General features: G+C 36.7%; 1 protein-coding gene across 1 annotated transcript in view; it reads right to left on the reverse strand.

The window, feature by feature from the left end:
* Cntn5 (contactin 5) overlaps window positions 1-20,863 on the reverse strand; it is a 1,169,992-nt gene that overhangs the window by 342,004 nt on the left and 807,125 nt on the right. Inside the window, exon 8 of the mRNA XM_029543057.1 lies at window positions 8,530-8,733. Within this exon, the coding sequence (XP_029398917.1) occupies window positions 8,530-8,733 (204 nt within the window). The remainder of the gene's footprint in view (window positions 1-8,529; window positions 8,734-20,863) is intronic.

The raw sequence follows: 20,863 nt of genomic DNA on the forward strand, positions 1-20,863 counted from the left end.
GAGAGAGAGAGAGAGAGAGAGAGAGAGAGAGAGAGAGAGAGAGAGAGAGAGGAGAGAGATCCCACCTGCTGAAAGACTTTCAAAATTATTTCTTGAATTATAGTGATTGGCTTTCATGAAGAAATCAGGGAAAAGGCATATACAACATATGTATTTGTTAAATTTATCTCACTTGTAAGCACTTAAGCAATCCTTCAAAGTTTCTGGGAAATGTTGAGAGTTAATAAGATGCCATTCATTGATGTTTTTAAGATAAAAAATTTTATCTCCAGGTTATAAGTTTAAATGACTTTTAAGGTTGCTAGAGAAATGGATTTTCTGGAATGCCTAAATGCCAAGAATGTCAGAACAGATGTGGAGCTCCTTCAAAACCATCCAGTGACTTCAGGAGACTTTCATGTAGTTTGCTTCTTATTGGGATGAAACAGTTTTGAGATACACAGTAGGAAAATTTTTTAAAAAATAGTAAAAAGCAAGTTCATACATTACTGTGGAGATTGACATAAATCTTTGATATTGTTTGGCTTCATCGCTAAGATGTGTGTAGCCAGACAGAAACGTTCTTGTTAGAACTTCTCACATTCCCTTGCTACTATCTATAAAGTAGGGTTCTCAGCAAAGAACAGGGGATGAAAAACATCCATTGGATTTAGTAGAGGACATTAGATAGTCAGGGAACAAAAAAAGAAGAGAGAGAGAAGAGAGAAGAGGAGGGCATTGGAGGGGTGGTGAGGAGAGAGGAGGAGAGGAGAGAGGAGGGGTAGACTCTTATGTGTATTCCTTAGGAAATCAAAGTGATTTTGTTACATCCCATTGCCCACTATCAAACAAAATTTCACCTTCTCATCCTCACAAACCTACCTTTCCCCTTAGGAAGACTCATGCTACAGGGAGCTCATTAAGATATTTTAAAGTAATGTCTCCATTTAAAATCCATAATCAAACAGGGAAATGTTCTGAGCAATGCAAACCAACATCAACATTGGCAAAGTCCTTTTCTGTCCCTCTTGTGGGCCTACTGCAGTGTGCACAACTGTAGATTTCAGGCTCTACTGTTCTGTACCCAGCAGAGAATTGGTGGAGTTGACTCTTGGACTATGGAATTAGCTAATTCTGAATATAATTTCCTTGTTGACAAACTGCTTGTCTAAAAAGTAAACATGTCCATGCATATGCTTTCAACCAATGACTTTGTCTCTGCTTTTATTAGCAATAAAACTAAATAAGCAAAGCCACCCGTTTCCCCAACAAGAAACAGTGTATCCATGTTTCAGGCTTTCTAATTTGTTCCCAGTGTGGAAACTGATGAATCCTCTAATGTAAGCCAGTTTCTCTCCATGCATTCTGAACCCACTCTCCCTTTCCTTCTCTCCTCACTAAAGCTGGCATTTTGATTCTTTTGTGCTATCTTACTCCAGAGATGCATAGTTTCCCCATCCTGTCCTGTCCTGTCCTGTCCTGTCCTGTCCTGTCCTGTCCTGTCCTGTCCTGTCCTGTCCTGTCCTGTCTTGTTCTCTGTTCTCCTCTCCTACCCTCTCCTCTGTCTTCCCCTATTCTCCTCCCCTCTCCTCTTTTCTCACCTTTCCTCTGTCTACTCTCTCTTCCTTTCTTCTTGTCATCAATATTCTTTTTCTTCTTTCCAACTTTTCTTTGTGTGTCCTGGATTTGACCACTGCAGGAAGCTATGAGAAGTAGCCTTAGGAAGCATGTAGGTATCAAAATGGAAGACTCTGAATAGGAAATGAGGATTCTAATCTTACACATAATGGACTTGGGGAAGAAATATAGCTTTCCAAATCTTCCCAGGGAACCAAAGTCATTTTCACAACTCAATGACCCTATCTCCCCCTTGAAATGGATGTGGATTTTTTATATCACTGTAACAGCAACACATTTCTTTTAGTTAATACTTACCCAAATGTTTTTTATCTTTTTACATTAACACCTCAATGGTTTTCAAGATTAAAAATGTGAAGTATGTGTGTGTGTTCTCTGTGTATGTTCTCTCACTTTGTGTGTGTACTTGTACATGTCTGTGTTAGTGTGTGTCTGTGTCTGTGTCTGTGTCTGTGTCTGTGCCTGTGCCTGTGCCTGTGCCTGTGCCTGTGCCTGTGCCTGTGCCTGTGCCTGTGCCTGTGCCGGTGCCCGTGCCCGTGTCCTTGTCCGTGTCCGCGTCCTTGTCCGTGTCCGTGTCCATGTGCCTGTGCCCGTGCCCGTGCCCGTGCCTGTGTTCATGTCCATGTCCGTGTCCATGTCCGTGTCTGTGTCTGTGTGTGTCTGTGTCTGTGAGTGGGTATATGCTCCTGAGCTTAGGGGCCAGAGGCAGGCAGAGGAGAGATACAGATCTTGTTTTGAAGCCTGAGTTGTGAGGCTCCCAGTGTGAATGCAGACAACTCAATTCAGGTGACTTTCAAGATTAGTACATGCTGCTGATCACTAAATGTGTCTCGATCCCATTCAATGGTTTTGAAAAATGTTGTCTGTCATGCAGTAAACATGGAGGTTGAAAACACAGTGTAATGCAGGGCTTGCTAATAGGAGTGGGAATTCTTGTGAGAGTGCACAATATGCAAGATGACCATGGAAAACAGACACATGAGACCCTGGGGCAGAGGAGCCAGTGCTAGGAATTGACAGAGGCAGAAGTGTTTGAGGGAGAGATGGCAGAGTGAAAAGTGGGTAGAGAGAAATGTGGTTAGAATAGGAATCTAGGCGACTGTTATGTAGAAGACAAACATTTAATTTATTACCCTGTATACCATATTGAAAATCTGATCACTCATAATGATTTTATTAGATACATTTGTGTATTCAGTTAAGTGATGTGTGAGACTCACCTCATCAGGATGTTGGGTAGTGAAGCAGAGGCTAGGATGCATGTAGTATGTGTGCAAGTAGTGAGGACACATCTTCTTTTTCCATATGAGGACAACTGCTGTGTTCTTTTGCTCCTTTTATTAGCCCAGGGGCCCAATGTAATATCTGATCCTAATAGGTTCACTGCTCACACAAACAGGACATGAGAACTTTGATCAGTTTTCTGAGCTTTTATCTTTAGAGCAAGTGTTCACGGGGCAACAGTGCACAGTCACTCTCAGAAAGTAGAGACAGAAAACAGAGATACCTCCTTCAAGGCTCCCATTCTGGGAGGACAGCCTTAGTGTGCTCTATGGTTACCATTTGAAACTTGTCCTTTATGGTTCTGGCTATTTGGGGCCAGTTCTGACTTTCTATAGACATACTTATCTTTATGATGCAATAGCATTTTCACAATTCCATTCTACACTATCCCTACCTCTCAGTTCTGCCCTCTGTGAATTAACTCAGATATAATACCTACAAGCAAATATCACTTCAAATTTTGCTTTCAAACTCAAGCAAATAAATGCATTTTCTAACCAAGGGTTTACTAAGTAAAATTTTACTTGAACTTGAAAGGAAAAATTTCTGCCGACCTATACACATCCTTTATTATTTTTAGAAAACCATTTTTTCCAGAAAAGTGTAAAATTCCAATGTTCTTAAAATGACTTTTATAGGTAACATTACGGTCACAGAAGCTTAAATATAATTTTTATATTCAAACCCCCACAGAGGTGTTTGCCAAGCTTGCAAAAATACTGAATATAAACGCTGCCTTTGCACTGAGAGGTTTAAACGCTTGCCTCTGAATTGAGAGGGTGGAAACCCAGTGGGAATTGCAGCCGACAGTGGTGTCATCAATGAATTCATCCATGATCTTACTCTATTTTTATTCTAAGTGTATGCATTTAGTCTTTGCCATGCATGAGGGCAAAAATTCAGGAATATATCCTTTATGCAAAAATGCTTTTCAATTATCAAATAATAAAGAACTATCAAGTCATGACAAGAGAGCCTTTGAATTGAAATAATGTTTAATAATAATTTGTTTCTATTTTTCACATCCTCTTGCTATTAAAATGTGATCACTGGATAACTTCTGCAAGTTCTAATAACAATTGTTAACTTAGAATGTTGTTTAAAACTGTGCTTTGTAAGCTTCAATGCAGGTACAGACTACTCCATTTGTTTAATGGAAGAACTGGTTGCCTGTGTAGTGTGTTGCAGTTATCATCCAGTGAGGAGTTTGGATGGTGAAGGTATGTTCTCAAGTAAGGGTAAGGATCTCACACAGTAAATACGAAAGTATCAGAAGAAGAAGGTTGCTTACTATGGGTCCACCAGTCATGTGAAAGAATTGAGTTCCAAGTTACTCAAAGGATTTGTGTTTAGAGAATGTGAAAGGTTCCTGGAATTATTCTACAAAACTATTCAATAAATATATCTTCAACCTCATCCTTAGTTCCATTTCTTAAATATATATATATATATATATATATATATATATATATATATATATATAATTTCTTTAAGAAATATATAATATATTATATATTTTATAATTTTATATATTATATATTTTAGTTCCATTTCTTAAAGATATATATATATATATATATATATATATATATATATATTATGTATAATATTAATTTGTGTGTGCCTGCATGCATTGTGTGTGTTCCTCATATGTGTCTGCTAACTTCAGAAGACCAATGAGCAATGGAGTTATGGATAGTCCTGGACCACCTAAGATCAGTGTTTTTCAAAGAACCTCTGTCCTCTGCTATAACAGAGTCAAGTCTACCACCTTGCCAGCTTCAGGTCCTGAATCATGATACAATCTTAGCGCTAATATTGACTGCAAGGTGTTTTTGTTTGTTTATTTGTTGTTTGCCAGACTTTTTTGGACGTATGGTTTTCTGATCCCTTTCGTTGTAGTCTACATTCTAGTGCTTTATTTACCTTTAATCTAGCTTGCACACTTCCTTTATAGGTCAGAACTATATCAACATGGCTGATTGGCTGTGGTATTCCTGTCCTCTTTTGGATTTCTTGAAGACGATAGTTTTCTTTCTGTAAGGTCTCAGAGGGAAGGAGGTGACAAAGAACTATATACGTAGCCAGCACTGCTTTGTGTACTGCAGGTCTGTGACCAGATCTTATTGAAACTTTCTCTCCCTAGCTTTCTCACTCCACACTCCTACTGTTTGTTTTAGTATCTCCTTGTGTTCTCTTGATTATTTCTATGTTTCCATTTTTTTAAAAAAAATTCTCTTAAGCAATTTTGATCTTCCAGGACTTGATTTGAATGTCATATTTTTCTTATTTACCTGTGTGTTCTTTTTCACCATACCAGTAGTTTATTTTTTTACACATTGTAATGTTATCTTGATATCTGAACATTATTATTCCATCTAGTAGTTGCTTTTGTAATGCAGAAATTTAAGAAACATTGCAAGGATTTCTTCCTCCTACTGACACTCTTGGCTTTTTATCAATTTTACAGTTATATTTTAATATCTTTAAATTTGCTCATTGGCAGTTTCATAAACGTATGTAGTGTGCTGATGCTACACTCACCTCCGCTCTCTATCACCTCTTCCCCATCTCTACAATAATCCATCTTTTCACAAGTCTTTTCCTTGTATTCATATCTTTGTGGGTGTCTGTGTATGTGTGTGTCACACTGAACTTAACAAAGGCTGTGAGAACATTCAGCTTAGTGGGGAGTGAAAGGCATCAGTGATCTTATCCAATTTTCAACTGGAAGAACCATAATACAAATGGGGCAGGAAAAGTGTCCACTAGTGAAATGGCAGCATGACAATTGGGAGGGTAACGGAGTAATCTCTGGTTGGGTTTGAAGCTTGCTCCACAGTATGAACTCATGCCTGGGGCTGTCAACCCAGTCAAAATCTTGTTCTCAAGTAATTAGTTTCCCTAGAGGAAAACTTACTACTGTTTTTAATTTAAATTGACACAGCTGTCTAATTGCTACAGACAAATGTAACTCTCCGCCCCAGTCAGAGCAGCATCCCGTCACAGTGAATTGCGGTGTGTAGACTCACCACTGCTTATGGTGATGAGAATAATAAGTGATGGTTACTTGCTCAGGACACTTAGTCCATCAATTTAGAGGCTTGTGGATTGCTGAGGAAGAGGGTAGAAAGAATGTAAGTGCCAGAAGACAAGGAGGAGGCTCGCTAAAGCCTATGTACAACACAGTAATTCAGTTATGATCACACAGGAGCTGTGGTTTCCCGACTGAGCTTGTCAACCACCAGGGAGGGGCCATGCAGCTCTACTGAACTACTGGCTACTTATGGATTATTGGGGAGAGGAACTCATTTTCTTCAGTTGTGTACCAGTGGGTATTCTCACTACCAGCTTCTAATGCCCAGCAGTAAATTTTGATTTAAAGGGAACATTTTTAGGATACATATTTCAAATCATCTTAATTATCTTAAATTGTATGACACTCAGTGATTCAATATTGCTTTAGTAATGATTCTTAAATGTCTGATTTTTAGCATTCAATGTTAGTTATTAAGAAACATTGTTAAAGTCAACATCAATTAGCTTCTTAGTGAATGTTTAGTTTCTGTTCTTATTTTTTACCTATGCATCTGTAACATTATATCTGTGACCTGTGGTTAAAAGTATCAGTGTACAATATTGGGTTTCTTATAACTAGGGGGAATATTTCATTGGTAATCTACTTTGAAGAGTTGTGACTATTACATACTATGTGTGTGTGTGTGTGTACAGATGTTGACTTCCTAAATATTGAATTACTATATATTCAGTAGTTTATATATAAATTATATGTGATACACATGTGTACATTGATAAGCAAATTCTTACAGTAGAACCTAACTCTAACAATATATTCCAAAAGTGTCTTAGTCAAGGTTCTATTGCTGTGAATTGATGCATGACTACGGCAAGACTTGTAAAAGACAGTATTAAGGGATTGATTCTCTGAAATTATAATCATGACAGCATGCATGATGATAGACCAGTAGCTCAGAGCTACATCCTTGAACTACAGGTAGAAAGAGAGAGAGGAGGAGGAGGGAGAGGGAGGGGAGAGGAGGAGGAAGATGGGGAGGAAAAGGGAAAAAGTGAGAGGGAGAGGGACAAAGGGAGAGGGAGAGAGAAAGGGAGGGAGAGAGAAAGAGAGAGAGAGAGAGAGAGAGAGAGAGAGAGAGAGAGAGAGAGAGAGAGAGAGAGAGAGAGAGAGAGAGAGAGAGAGAGGAGGGAGTCTTAGCCATACATTGGATTTGAAAGCTTAAAGCCCACCCACAGTGTGATACATCTCTTCCAATAAGGCCACACCCCCCAATCTTTATCAACCTCTCGAACAGTTCCAGTCTCTGGTGAACAAGCATTCAAATATATGATCCTATAGGAGACATTGTCATTGAAATCAGCACAAACAGGTAATTTTTAAAACAGAATTTTAAAAGCAGGTATTGTATATACTGAAAATACTTGTCAGATGGGAGCAAGGGGACAGTACTTTATACTAGCTTTAGCTACATGAGACTGTCTTGTGGGAAAAAGCATATAGAAGAACTATAAAATGTCTTAAAATATACTTTTTAATACTTTAAAATCAATCAGAATTCTCATTCTCTAGTTCACTTCTTAATAATGCCTTCACAGATAATTTTTTGTTGTACAGCAGAGCAATCTGCATGTCATATATCAACTACAATAGAGCACTTGACTTTTTTAATGCAATGCCTAACTGTAAATGTCTATAAATACAAATGAAGTGTTTAAATGTGAAGATCCTGTGGATAGATGGCAATTCCTATAATTATAGCATCATTACACCTGCCTGGGCTTCACTGAATAGTTAAAGTTACAACTATTTCTATTATTGGAAAAGTAATAACAATTATAATTGTACAATGAAGTATTAAAAGCTTAATACTCAATTTGAAGGCAGATGAGCTACAAATGCAATAAAAACTGAGCCCATAGAACTCATACAGCGAATACACATATGCTACAGACAGACCCTAAGGACAGAGAGAACAGTGGAGTTCACATGGCTTTCCCTTCCAGGTTCTCATTATAATAATGAGTTATGTACTATTATGATCAGTATTTATCCTCTCTAAACCAGTCATTTCCCGTAATTCCATTGTACCCATGCCTGTGTGTGTGCATACATGTATATTTGTACATGTGTATATGTGCATGTATGTGTGTGCATGAATATGAGCACATATGTGTATGTGTGTCTACGGGGGGGTGCATGTGTGTATGTAAGCCAGAGGTTGACATCATGTGTCTTCCTCAACAAGTCTCTACCTATAGTCTGGCTAGCATGCTCCAGAGATGTTCTTGTAACTGCATCCCGAAGATGGGATTAGAAGCAATCTGTGCCTGGCTTTATGCATAGGTCCTTAGAATTTGAATTCATACCATGAATCACAGCACAGCAAACATTTTATTAACTAGGCCATTTCCTATCACTCATGTTAACATTTTTATTCTGAGGCATACACAAACTCAGATTAAAGAGATGCACTTGTGAGTAGGGTAGATGCCTTTTAGTTGATTTGCATTAGGTCAAGTGCTTAGAAAACCAGCAATGATACATCTTGATTTTTGCATATGAAATACTTATCATTTAAAACTGTAACTCACCATCATTTCGCAGCGTGAGTGGGGTTGGAGGACTGAGCACGCGAGCATTTGTCACAGCATTTTTCACCAGACAAATGTAGCTGCCAACATCTGATGTTTGCACTTTAGAAATATAGAGGTTGCCTGTCTCTTGGGATATGAACCGCCGGCTGTCCTCTGCCACAAAGGAAGGGAACTCATTGAAGACCCAGCTATAGATGATCTCTGAAAACACACAGAATTTCAACAGCTGTTGAATAATACAGATCATTTAACTGGCAGACAAAGCTCAAACAGCAAGGGCTTTGCTAAGTATGCCTTGGACCCGAGGCCATATATACTCGATCTCCAAATAATGTAATATCTTCTATTCAGAGCACAGCTCTGGTTTGTGGCTGTGGGAAGAGGTCACAGAGTTCCTGATGTTCTGTTTTTACTTCTTTTCTCTTCGACTCTGAGGTGTGCTTGATATTCCGTACTGTGATTACTAAGATGAAAGTTGAAAGGTAAAGAGATAACGCCTTGTTCTTCTACATCAACTTAATGGATTAGTTTTACCCAAATGTATAAGAGAATAGGGAGAGATGGCAGCATACACTATAGAGGAAAACATGGGAGATATACATTTAATCCTATTGATTTATGTAAATTTCTCAAGTTAGGAGATAGCTCAACTTTAGTTTTTCCTGATTTGTTAACCAATTATTGGCTGTGGAACACCTCATGTTAGACATCATTCCAAAGAGAAAAGAAAAAAAATAATGTTTTCATGAAAGTATCCATGTGATGGAGAAAAAAAATGAAGGACATGTGGACAATGAAATAATGGTTACTGAACGGGAAGAAAAAGGAAGAAGGAAATCGGAGAAAGGAAGAAGAAAACGCAAATATCTTAACTGAGCTGGAGAAAGGTAGAGTTGGAGTTGGATTGGGAACTGTATTTTAAACAATCTCTCCAGCTCCAGTGTAAAAAGAGGGGGAAATGTGGCATATTAATACCAGGGGAAGAGCAAGCAGGAGAGTAAAATCAGTCACAGGAAGCTGGCTTTAAGTAGTTCTAAGACATTGTTTTTGAGTGACAGTGGCAGTGACGACAGTGAGGAGCCAGGGACCACTGATTATTTGGAAACCACCATAGAAGAGTGCAGAGATGGAGAGACGCACTGCAAGTAACAGCACTTGCTGCTGTCATACTGACCCAGATAGGTTCCTGGTATAAACATTGTGTGGCTCATACCTGCCTGTCACTCAGGCTCTAGGGGATCTTTCATTCTCCTCTGGCCTCTTTTGGGCACCTACATTCACACGAACACACACACACACACACACACACACACACACACACACATACCTAAATATAATTAAAATAAATATAATTAAAGCATGATAGAAGAATTAAGAAATAAGATTGATCATAATAAACAGAAGAAGACAAAAATTAAAGCTTTGTATCCAAGTTATTGAGCAATAGGAGAGTATATATATATTTATCTTTCTTTTTAGACAATAATAAAGAGCAAAGCTCTTTGGAGATGTGAGAACGGTGAAATCAGAGCTTTTACCATGACACCTCAAACTGATATAATGTCAGTTATATGATTTGAATTTGAAGTCAAAGCCACTAAAATCTCAATTGCCTTCAAACTCACCCATGTTATAACTTGAAGAACAGAACCAACAGCCTCCTGTTTGCAAAGCTACTTTTTTTTAGTAGATATTTTCTTCATTTTTTTCGATAAGGCAATTTAACTAAGTTTTAAATGACCCACTATGTGATTATAATCTATCACTGGAATTAGGAAGACTCACTTTATATTTTCTTTTTTGTTTTTCCTCTCAAATCACCCTCTGCTCTATCATTCTCCTATCGTGGATTTATTAAGAGTCAATTCCTTACTAACTTCAGAATGGGGAACCTGACCTTGACCCAATATTTCCCGATGATCATGTAGATTTAAAAATGCTGAGAGAGACAAAGACCCAACTAGGCATCTGTCATTACTAAATGAAATCTCCAGCACTGGAAATAGGTTACATCTAACAGGTGCTGGTCAAAGGGATCCTATGGAGCCCCCAAACCAACCCAGGCTATTGCCAAAGCTATTGGTTGCTTTCTATAACCTGAGGGTAAGACCCCATTGCTGTAGAAAACACCTACATAAGTCATGGAACACAGAGATGTCAAACTGATCCTTATGTAGAACCTTTACTCCTACTGGCTAGTGCTCCTGCTACTAGAAGGTACTGTGCACACTACCAGAGGAAAAAGGTAAGTACCAAACCAGATACAAACCCCATGATCTACAATGGTGATCAACTAAGGCAAGAGTATAACAAAATTTGTCAGAGTAAACAATCACTATCTGGTCGGAATTAAAGTTCACATTGTAAGATAGAACCCATGTCTCCCACTGCTCTGGTGGCCAAAACCAAGAGACTACATAAGACATGATCTAGGGACAAACCAAATACTACTGTTCTGCTAAAGGAATGTTGTAATAAAGCAACCCCAAATTGCATTCTGCTACATATATAGATCAGAATCTTGCTCAGCCATCATCAAAGAAGATTCTGCCTTTAGTAGATGGGAGCATATACTGAGACACATAACTGGACAATGTACAAAGTGTGAGAGACCTTGGAAGTCTCAGTCCTAAATGGGATGTATTCACCTAATCCCTTCCCTTAATGCTCAGAGAACTCTGAAGCAAAGGAGACAGAAAGAGCCAAGGGTGACATGAACACCAAGGGACCAGGGCCTTCCAAACAGCACAGGACAGACATGTATATGAACACAGTGAAGCTCTGGCAGTGGCAAAACACCAACAGGGTACAAACCAGATTGAGTCCCAGCGCTGACAGGAATGGACACAAGACACCATCCCATACCCAGGCAATAGCTCACAACCCACAAAGGAAAATTTGGATTTCTCTGGTGGAGTCTCTGGGTACACAAACCAAATTTAAAGGCAGACTGTATTTCCAGTAGTAGATGATAATACAGAGCAAATTCAGTGGTATCCTTGGAGTCTTTTTTTTTAACCTTACGTATCTTCTGCATATGTTTTATAGTTTTTTTATTTTGTATTTATGGGTTTTCTATGTATGTGAATGTGGGTCTTAGCATCTGTGTTTCTTGTGCTTTTTCTTTTGCTCTTTTTTCCTGTTTGTTCATTTTGTTCTATTATGGTTTATTTTTGTTTGATCATTTTATTATTATTATTATTATTATTATTATTATTATTATTATTATTATTATTATTTCTCAGATGCCTATATGTATTCCAATAAGACAGAGGAAGAAAAGGTATGTAGAGATTTGGGTTGGTAGGGAAGTAAGGGAGATCTGGGAGAATGAGAATATATTATATGAGAAAATTCTACTTTTAATTAAAAAGAAGAAATGATTAGAAATATTCAAGTGAACTGACAACAATTAGGCCGGTGGAGTATAAGTAAATTATGCACCCTGTTAATTAGATCCTAAGTACAAGGACCTCTCCTGTCTCACAGTGTGCTCCCTCTCTAACTTCATTAGTTATTCACATCTAATTTACAGAAATTTAACATTTTAAACCTATACATTTTGTGAGATTCTGCTGAAATTTTCTTAAGTTTTTGATACTATTTAAAATTTAAAAAGAGTAATGAGAAAGTAAAAGCTGATTAAAGAATTACAATTTTTTATCCAAATAGTGTTTGTTGAGTCAATGATTTGTAAAATATTCCAAGGCTAGGACAATTGTCCATAAAGCTGGCACTTTAAACATCTCACAATTAAATAGGAATTCCAGGGCTCAAAAATGCTGACCTTATTTCTGCAGTTGAGTTTTCTTTTTTCACATAGCCAAGAGGTTCATAATAGCAAGGACAAGAAGGAGAACACTGTACAGTAACTCAGCTGACACCTGAAACTGGGTTAGATTTCCTGCCTGTTCCCAAAATAGAAATATTGAGTGGAGTCAAACAATATTTAAGATCTTTGTTTACATTCTCTGTTAAGGCTTTTATTATCTATTAACATTTACTAAAATCCTCTTCAAACTTTACTTTCACAATAAAGAGGAATACAGTTACTTTAAGGATAATGCTATAGTGCAAGGACTATAAAATAATTCTGGGAGACTAAAAAATATAATTGTTTCTATGACTTTTAGTCTTTATTTTCTGTGCTATTTTGTTATATATTAACTATGCCTGGCTCTTAAAAATGCCCTCATATGTATGGATTTATTAAATAGTAACATTTTGGCATCATATTTAATTTCAGAAGATATTGATACTACCTGGCAAATGATGATTTTCCGTTTTCAACAATGTATTTTAAAAAAGTATAAAACCTCTTTCCAGTATCATTTAGTATATTCAATACTAAATGATAAAATATCTCAACATGATTAAGCAATTTTTATAAAAGAGCTTAAAATGAATACGTCTCTATCCCTAGAGTATTAAAGAAGACAATGATTTCAACAACTGTTGTTTCTGTGAGATCTCCCAATTCCAGAACTCAAGTCAGAGCACTCAGACATCTAATTTGGAAAGGAAATAAAATTCTATTTGGATATGGATAATATGATTTTCTATTTAGAAATGTTCCTTTGAAATTTTACCCCAAACCCTGTTAGACTAAATTAATTCAGCATTGCAGCATACTAATTATCAATTGTTTGAAATATAATCTAAAAATTTAATATCATTTACAAGAGCCACAGAAATGAAATAGCTAGAAAGGAGTGTGTACTATGCTCTGAGAATTATGGCACCGATGAAAGAAACTGATTGAGGTGCCAAGAAATGGAAATGCATCCCACATTCATGGATTGACAGGATCTGTATTGGTGGGACTTCAATATTACCCAATGAGATCTAAAGCCAGTACAATCAATGACATCTATCAGATCTCTAAAGTAGCATTACAAAAGTTACATGACTACTAAAATCCCACTGATTAGCCAAAGCCAACTTGAATCAAAATAACCAATGACCTAATGTAGATCTGATTTTTGAAAGCAAGGTAAATATATACCTAAAAAATAATAGTAATTACATCAGCACATATACTGATGAATGGGACAGCACTGAGAACCTAGACATAAATGAGTACATTTATAGCCCATGAATAACAGAGAATCTAAGAACAGGCACCAAGAAAGAACAGTCATTTTGGTAAACAGCATTAGGAATGATTTGTATTCATGTACAGAACATGGTAAATAGACACTCTGTTACCTGTGACAAAAAAAGTCATAAGTTAACTGAAACCTCAGCTGAGTACAAGAACCTCCACTGAAGCTCCTCTAACATGCCTTCAAAGTTGAAGTAGACTTTTCATTTGTTTTGAGACTTCTGCAAAGGACAAGAAATAAAGGCAAAGATAGATACATGGGAATATGTCATACTAAAACTTTCTGTGCAGAGAAGCATGCAATAAAAAGAACTTATTCACAGCCTATAAAATGAAGAAATATTTGCAAATTTTATGTTGTATAAGGAATTTATTCCCATAATATATAAAGAACTAAAAAAGAACCTTATAAACAAAACAGATAAACAATGACTATATGAGGTATAGAAATAGGTAGATGTTTATTAAACAAGATACACAAACATCCAAACATTACACACAGAAGATGTTCAGCCTAATTATCAGCAAAGAACAAGTTATTATGTCCAGAGTGCTTGTATGGTATTGTATGGTATATCAACAGCTATACCATAGATCACAACCATCCAACAGACCTGAGTAGACTCTCCTGTCTTCTGTGGGTACTGTATGTGCATGGTACTGCTGAAGCTTTGGAGAAAGAAAAGTGGGCTCTTACATGTTGCTGCTATCAATGTAAACTCCTCCCAACAAAGGAAAAGGGCATGGCAACATCACAAATAGTTGCAATTAGAATGATAAGATCTTATAAACCCATAAGTCAGGAAATGGAATGATTTGAAGAGGTATCTCCCATTCAGAGAAGGATGATTTGGAGCAGCAGAGAGGTAGAAACAATCTAAGCATTCATCAAGTGACAAATGGACAAATATAGAGTGTGAATATTCAATGGGATACAACTGAACAACTGTCTGATGAAATTCTGCTGTCCACAGTAACATGGATAAGACTGGAGGTCATTGTATTAAGTGAAATAAAGCAGGCACAGAAAGCCAAGCATGTCCTCACATCTCCAATTTGTGGAATCTAACCCAGGAGAGCTAGAAGTCAAGATCATGACTGCAGGTTAGGAAAGCAGTGTGAGGTGGAAGTCTGGCTGATGGGAGCAAACACTGCAAAGCAGACACTGCATGACACTGCAGAGCAGAATTTCTCATGTGCTATTGCACACCACGCTGACTTCAATGTTACTTTAATGTAGTATTAACAAATCTAAAAATTCGGGACTGGAGATGGGTCTTAGTGGTCAAGAGCACTGGCTAAACTTACAGGCAGCTCAGGTTTGATTCTCAGCATCCACATGGCAGCTCACACCATTTGTAACTCTTGCTCTAGAAGATTTAATATGTGTTATGTCTTCTACAGATACTAGGCATGAAAGTAGTGCACAGACATTCATTATGCTATACTTAAATGTTCTTACATTTTAGATACTAGTTAAAATACACTTATTTTAATTAAGTTCATACCTATCTTTAATAAAACCATGTCCTGGACATATATTGCCACTGGATTGAATATATGGGTATTTTCTTTTCTTTTATGAGTTTCCAATTGTTAATAAGTTAACAATCCAATGTTGTAACATTAATTTCATGAAAGAAAATAATCTTAAGAATTATTTTTTAAAACTTTATTGTTTTTCCTCTAACTTATTTCATTATCGTATCTTCTATTAATTAACTCATCATAGGGAGAGACTGCCAAAAAGAGAAATGGAATTCAAACTAAATTCAGTGGGACATCGGGATTTTCATCTATTTAATCTGATGGTCTTAAAAAGGCAGATAGGCTCTGCTTATCTTGTAACAGAAGGTCTAGGTTTTTAAATTTCACACACTACAAACCTTCAATACTTTTCTACAATTTATTCAGTGTCAAAGCTCTTCTTTTTGATTCCACGACAAATAAAGTCATTACTTAAATGACAAATCTCCACATGCACAGGATATGAAAACAGGTATTTCCATATGGGCAAATATGCTCATTTCTCATGGCTGTAGTGTCATTAATGGGGGAAAAATATCTAAGTGGAGAATAAAACCATGTACTGGACACTCCAGTCCTTGAAAACAATCTCAGAGAGGAGTCTTACATATTCATTTCAGCATTTTCTAATATAGCTGCAACTTGGGAAATACCTGTTCTTTTTTCTAATAATACATGTATACAGAGAAGTTTTGGATCAAAGAATTTAGAAAGATCACAATGCAAACAGAACTAGTAAAGCTCACTGTCCCAAGTAATAACAGCACTCTCTCCCAGGAATCAGCTTCCCCATCTCTGTCAGTCACTAAAGGGGAGATTTAGAAATCAGCAACTTCTTTATTTTTATGTTCTCTTCAACTTTGTTGTATATGTGAAATTTCACATAATGATATGCATTAGCAAAAATGCCTGTTTGTACCCTTTTCTGCTTATTCCTATGACATGAGATTCAATGATATTTGTCAAATAACTAAATTTGGTTCATTCCAAAGTATAATTTTTAGTTTCTAGTGGTATAATTTGAAAAACTTTTATATTTTGCATTAATTTTTACTGATTCACTGAAGTATGAGCTATAAGAAGTTTAATATTCACTAATTATAACATTTATTTAATTCCATTACTCAGTTTGACAACCTCTCCTTGTGATAATTTAATTAAGCAAAGAGACTTGAAATGATAATAGAATAAGTTACTGGCAAAAATATAAGTTTAAAAAAATATTTCTCAGATTGTTTTCTGTTGTGGATTTGATGTTAGCAACTGGAATTTCAACTTATTAATATCACAAAAGAGTCTAGAGAATTTTCCAGTATCTATTGCAACTGAACCTAAGAACGACCAGAAATTAATAAGAACTGTGCACAAGTGTAGAGTACATGAGGGGTCAAGAAGGAGGTATCTAATTCTCTGGAACTGGAATTGAAGGCAACTGCCAGCTACTGGATGCGGATACTGGAACAGAGCTAGAGACCTGGCAAGAACATTAAGGACTCTTAACTACCGAGTTAGCCCTAAGAAGCGAAGCACCTATTTTTTATTTTCCTTATTGATGTGTATCATTGCTGTGGCAGAGAATGTCACTGTCAGACATGCCTTGTGCTCCTAGAAAAATAAAACTTCAATCTTTGTTTTTCAACACTATTTTCTCAAACACAATGTCTATTCTATAGCTGAACAATAAATATTTACAGGATGTATAATTAGCTATATTGAATCATATTTATATAATATGGGGAACTTTAAAATTTTTAAGTACAAACATGATCTGACTTACTTATTTTAATTTAAGCATCCCAAGTTTATTAGGGTATTCATGGACTTGATTCGTTGCAGTGAATCAGTTACTTAGATTCTTAGGGGTTGGAGGGACATTAAAATTGGAGGTATTTCAGGATATTTATACTCTTGTGTGTGTTCTGGTATTGTCCCTCTGATTGGACAGATTTAATTGGTATTTTTGCAAATTTTGTTTGGTAATTTGAACTGTTAAATGGAGTATGTATAAACACTATTTTGGTGACTAGATTTGGGGTGGACTTTGGAATAAAGATCACCAGAGGTCAAGCATAGTGATAAGACTGAAGAGCTAGCTGCCAGTAGAGAGCTTGCCTTCCATGAATAAAGCTATGTGTTTGGTTACCAGAACTCAGGTGGCATGGTTTGCAACCCCAGTGCTGGGGAAGCCCTGACAGGTAGATTCCTGAAGCTTCCTGTTTATCCAGCCCAGTCTACTTGATGAATCCACTCTAAGACAGTAAGGGATCCTGCCTCAAGATAATAAGGTGGAAGGTTCTTAAGGAAGGACACTATAATATGCCATCTGGCAATCACATACAAACTCATGAATACTTATCTGAAGATTAATGTTCATATGCACACTTCTACAAAGTAGGAAGAAATTACTACACAGAAACCTTTTTTAGGGAATTATGAGATGCAGTATGGTCTGGGAAAGGTGTATAAGAGAATGTACTATGAGATTTACAGTACACATTTGTACTTAATTCTTCCTCTCCCTACAATGTCCACATTTGCAAGCAACAGAGTGAGGAAGAACTTTGCCTTTAGTATCATAAAGTTCAGAATTTCAGAGATCGCTTTAACCGTCTTCTGACCATGAGATTTTTTTTTACTAGTATACATACAATTTATTAAAGCACTAGTCTTTTTTTATGTGTAACCTGAACTGAAGGGGGGTAGAGTAGGTTAAATTAAGTGAGACAATAGTGTTAAGATTAGTCCTTCAGAAATGGGCCAATTTGTTCTCCTAATCACCTTAATTCTCTTCCACATTTAAGCTGAGTTCAAGTAAGAAGATAAACATAAAGTGTCACCTGTGCCATTAATAGTTAGGGTGAAGGTAACATTTACAGTGATCCCTAAAGAACTGCTTAGTTAGGAGGCTGGAGAAATGGCCCTTTTAGGGGACAGAATGTGAATCCTGTACCTAACTTAGGCTGCTAAAATCTGCCTATAACTGCTTATAATTTCTTCTTCTGGCACCTCTGAGTGTCCATACACAGGACACATATATATTCCACCCTTCCTGGCACAAATATGCAAAATTTTATGTGTACATAAGTATGCAACCAAAAATTTTGTACCTAAATAAAAAAATGGAAAATCATGTGTCAACCATCTAACATCTCAGTGTGAGAGTACAAAGTCCAATTTGCCTAGATGACCCAAAGTTTACTCTTTATCATTAGGCCATATTGTATCACCTATTGTCTTCTGGTTTACTTTCAGGTTTTATAAAATAAGACGGTGATATTGCATGATATGGTTATGCCCAGGAGAGCAGTACTACTTAGATGAGTGTCCAACATGAAGGAACTGCTCTACAAAGGCAAAATTGGCTCACAATAAATGGTCTAATACATTGTAACAACCGAAATTCATCTTGTGCCTTGTACGATGGGATTTAATCTCTTCAATTGTCGAAAGTTTTTCCCAATAAATACACTCAGCAGCAGATAACCTAAGATAAAAAAATGCCAAGAAAGGCATCCTATTCACTACTAATCCCAAGAGAATCAAGATATTGTAAAACATGTAAGAAATTTAAGAGAGAAGTTGTCATCTGCTTTAGAAACAAAATTATCCTAATACAAAGCAAACCTCATTGTCATAATGCAATTAGTTACCTTTGCTAAATAGAACAAAGTAGCAATTCTCTTCACAGTTTTAAGACATGCAATTTTATTATGCTTGTTGCCTAAAGTTAAAAGGAGTAGAATTCTACTTTAAAATTATATGACACCACGACAAAATAAAATGTTATGTGCACATAATTAAAAACAAAATTAGCCAAATGGAAGATAAGAAAGGAATATTTATAACAGAAGCAGTGGCGAGTTGGCATTCATTTTGATCCACAAGTTGTAAAGATCGGAGCTAGTGAATTCCAAGCTCAGGGTTTCGTGCCACTACACTGATTAGATGACAGCAGCTATTTTTATTTTCTCTGCAGAATGTTTCACACCATCGATGCCACTTGTATCCCAGGAGCCCTGTGTCTAGATGTAAAGGTCACTGGTTTCTCTTTTAAAATCACAACCCAAATTTCTTGCTTTGCTAAGGGGTTTTGAAATTATTTATGGTGAACTCTAAATGATGACAGGTCTGGGTCTAGCATTTACTCCACAATGTGCAAGAGTTAGTAGCATAGGGTCAGTTTAGGCTTTAAACTTCACATTAAAAAGAATCTACTCAACATTTCCCACAATGCACTGCTAAACCTTATACAGTTAAACCCTTTATCAGTAGTATATATTATGTTTTGCAATATGGTCGGGAATTATTACTGAATATCCTTATAAAACTGTAAATATTTTAGATTGAAAATACATATGTATGGAGAACTATGGGAGCTGTGAGGTCCATCCATGGGGCCACACCAAAATGATGGAGAACTTCATCTGCTCATAGATCAGAACACTGGGTGCCATAATGGTAGCAACTTCAGTGAATATTTATGATCTCATATCAGGATCTTGGACATAGAGGCAGAGAAATGGTTCCTTTGAATGTGATTTATTGAAGGCATGTTCCCAGGTGATGGGATTAAGGGAGCTGGTAAGAAAACAATATAGCAGAGCAAAGCATGGATGTACTGTCTGATATAGACTGACTTACAATTGTTCCCCTTCGCACCCTCAGATGTACACTTCATTACAGAACTGGCAAGTGACAGACTGGAAGCCACAAAAGTCAGCCATTGTATTCTCTTTCCTGTGTCACTTGAGCATTGTTTCCTGGTTGTGAGAGTTGGAGTAAAGTAAGATCAGAGACCACAATATATTGGGTGAGAAAATGTGTGAATAAGGACAGGAGCCAGCGTGCTCAGCAGCTGTGAAGTCTATCCCTCAGTCATTAATTTGATCTAGGATAAACACACTATGCTCCAGAAATAGTCCACTATGTAGATTAATTAATTTATTCTTCAGACCACTTTACAGACATGAAAACTATGGTATAGAGAACAATAACTTATTAAGAATTAATACTAAATGTAAAATGAAAAAATACTCATTAGCATTAGTTTCAAACACTTGTTAGACTGAGTTCTATAGCCATGGGGTTTAACTTTACAATTGAATAATCTAATGGTGAAAATTATGGCTAATAAAAGTGGCTGCTTCTGACTGTCAAGAACAAAAACAAACTGCAGTTGTTTCTGTCGAAGTTGTGCTGCTGTGAATGTGAGACACATGATGCAAAAGTCTGGTTTGTCAAACTGATGGAGACAGAGTGTGTAACTGCTGCATTCATGCCTGGAATGTGTGTCAGTACTGACAAGAGAGACTTGCAAATAGATACCTACCAAGGTTCCAGAAGGTGAAAAACCAATGGTGGACTTTTGTATGCACAAAACTCTATGAGATATGAAAGTTTATAAAAGTTTTCTAGGGTAAAATTCAATACCAGGAAAATGGAGTCCATGGATAGCAAAATAAAAACTTCTCATTTTCTTAAGTGTATTTAGTAAAATGTTATCTTTGTTCAAAGGATATTTCTTTTTTTAAATTTATTTTATTAGATATTTTCTTCATTAACATTTCAAATGCTATCCTGAATGTCCCCTATACGCCCCCCCCCCCCCGCACTCCTACCCAACCACTCCCACTTCTTGGCCCCTGCGTTCCCCTCTATGAGGCATATAAAGTTTGCAAGACCAAGGGACATCTCTTCCCA

This window comes from Mus pahari, chromosome 10 (assembly GCF_900095145.1).
Source record: "Mus pahari chromosome 10, PAHARI_EIJ_v1.1, whole genome shotgun sequence".
Classification (NCBI taxonomy): domain Eukaryota; kingdom Metazoa; phylum Chordata; class Mammalia; order Rodentia; family Muridae; genus Mus; species Mus pahari.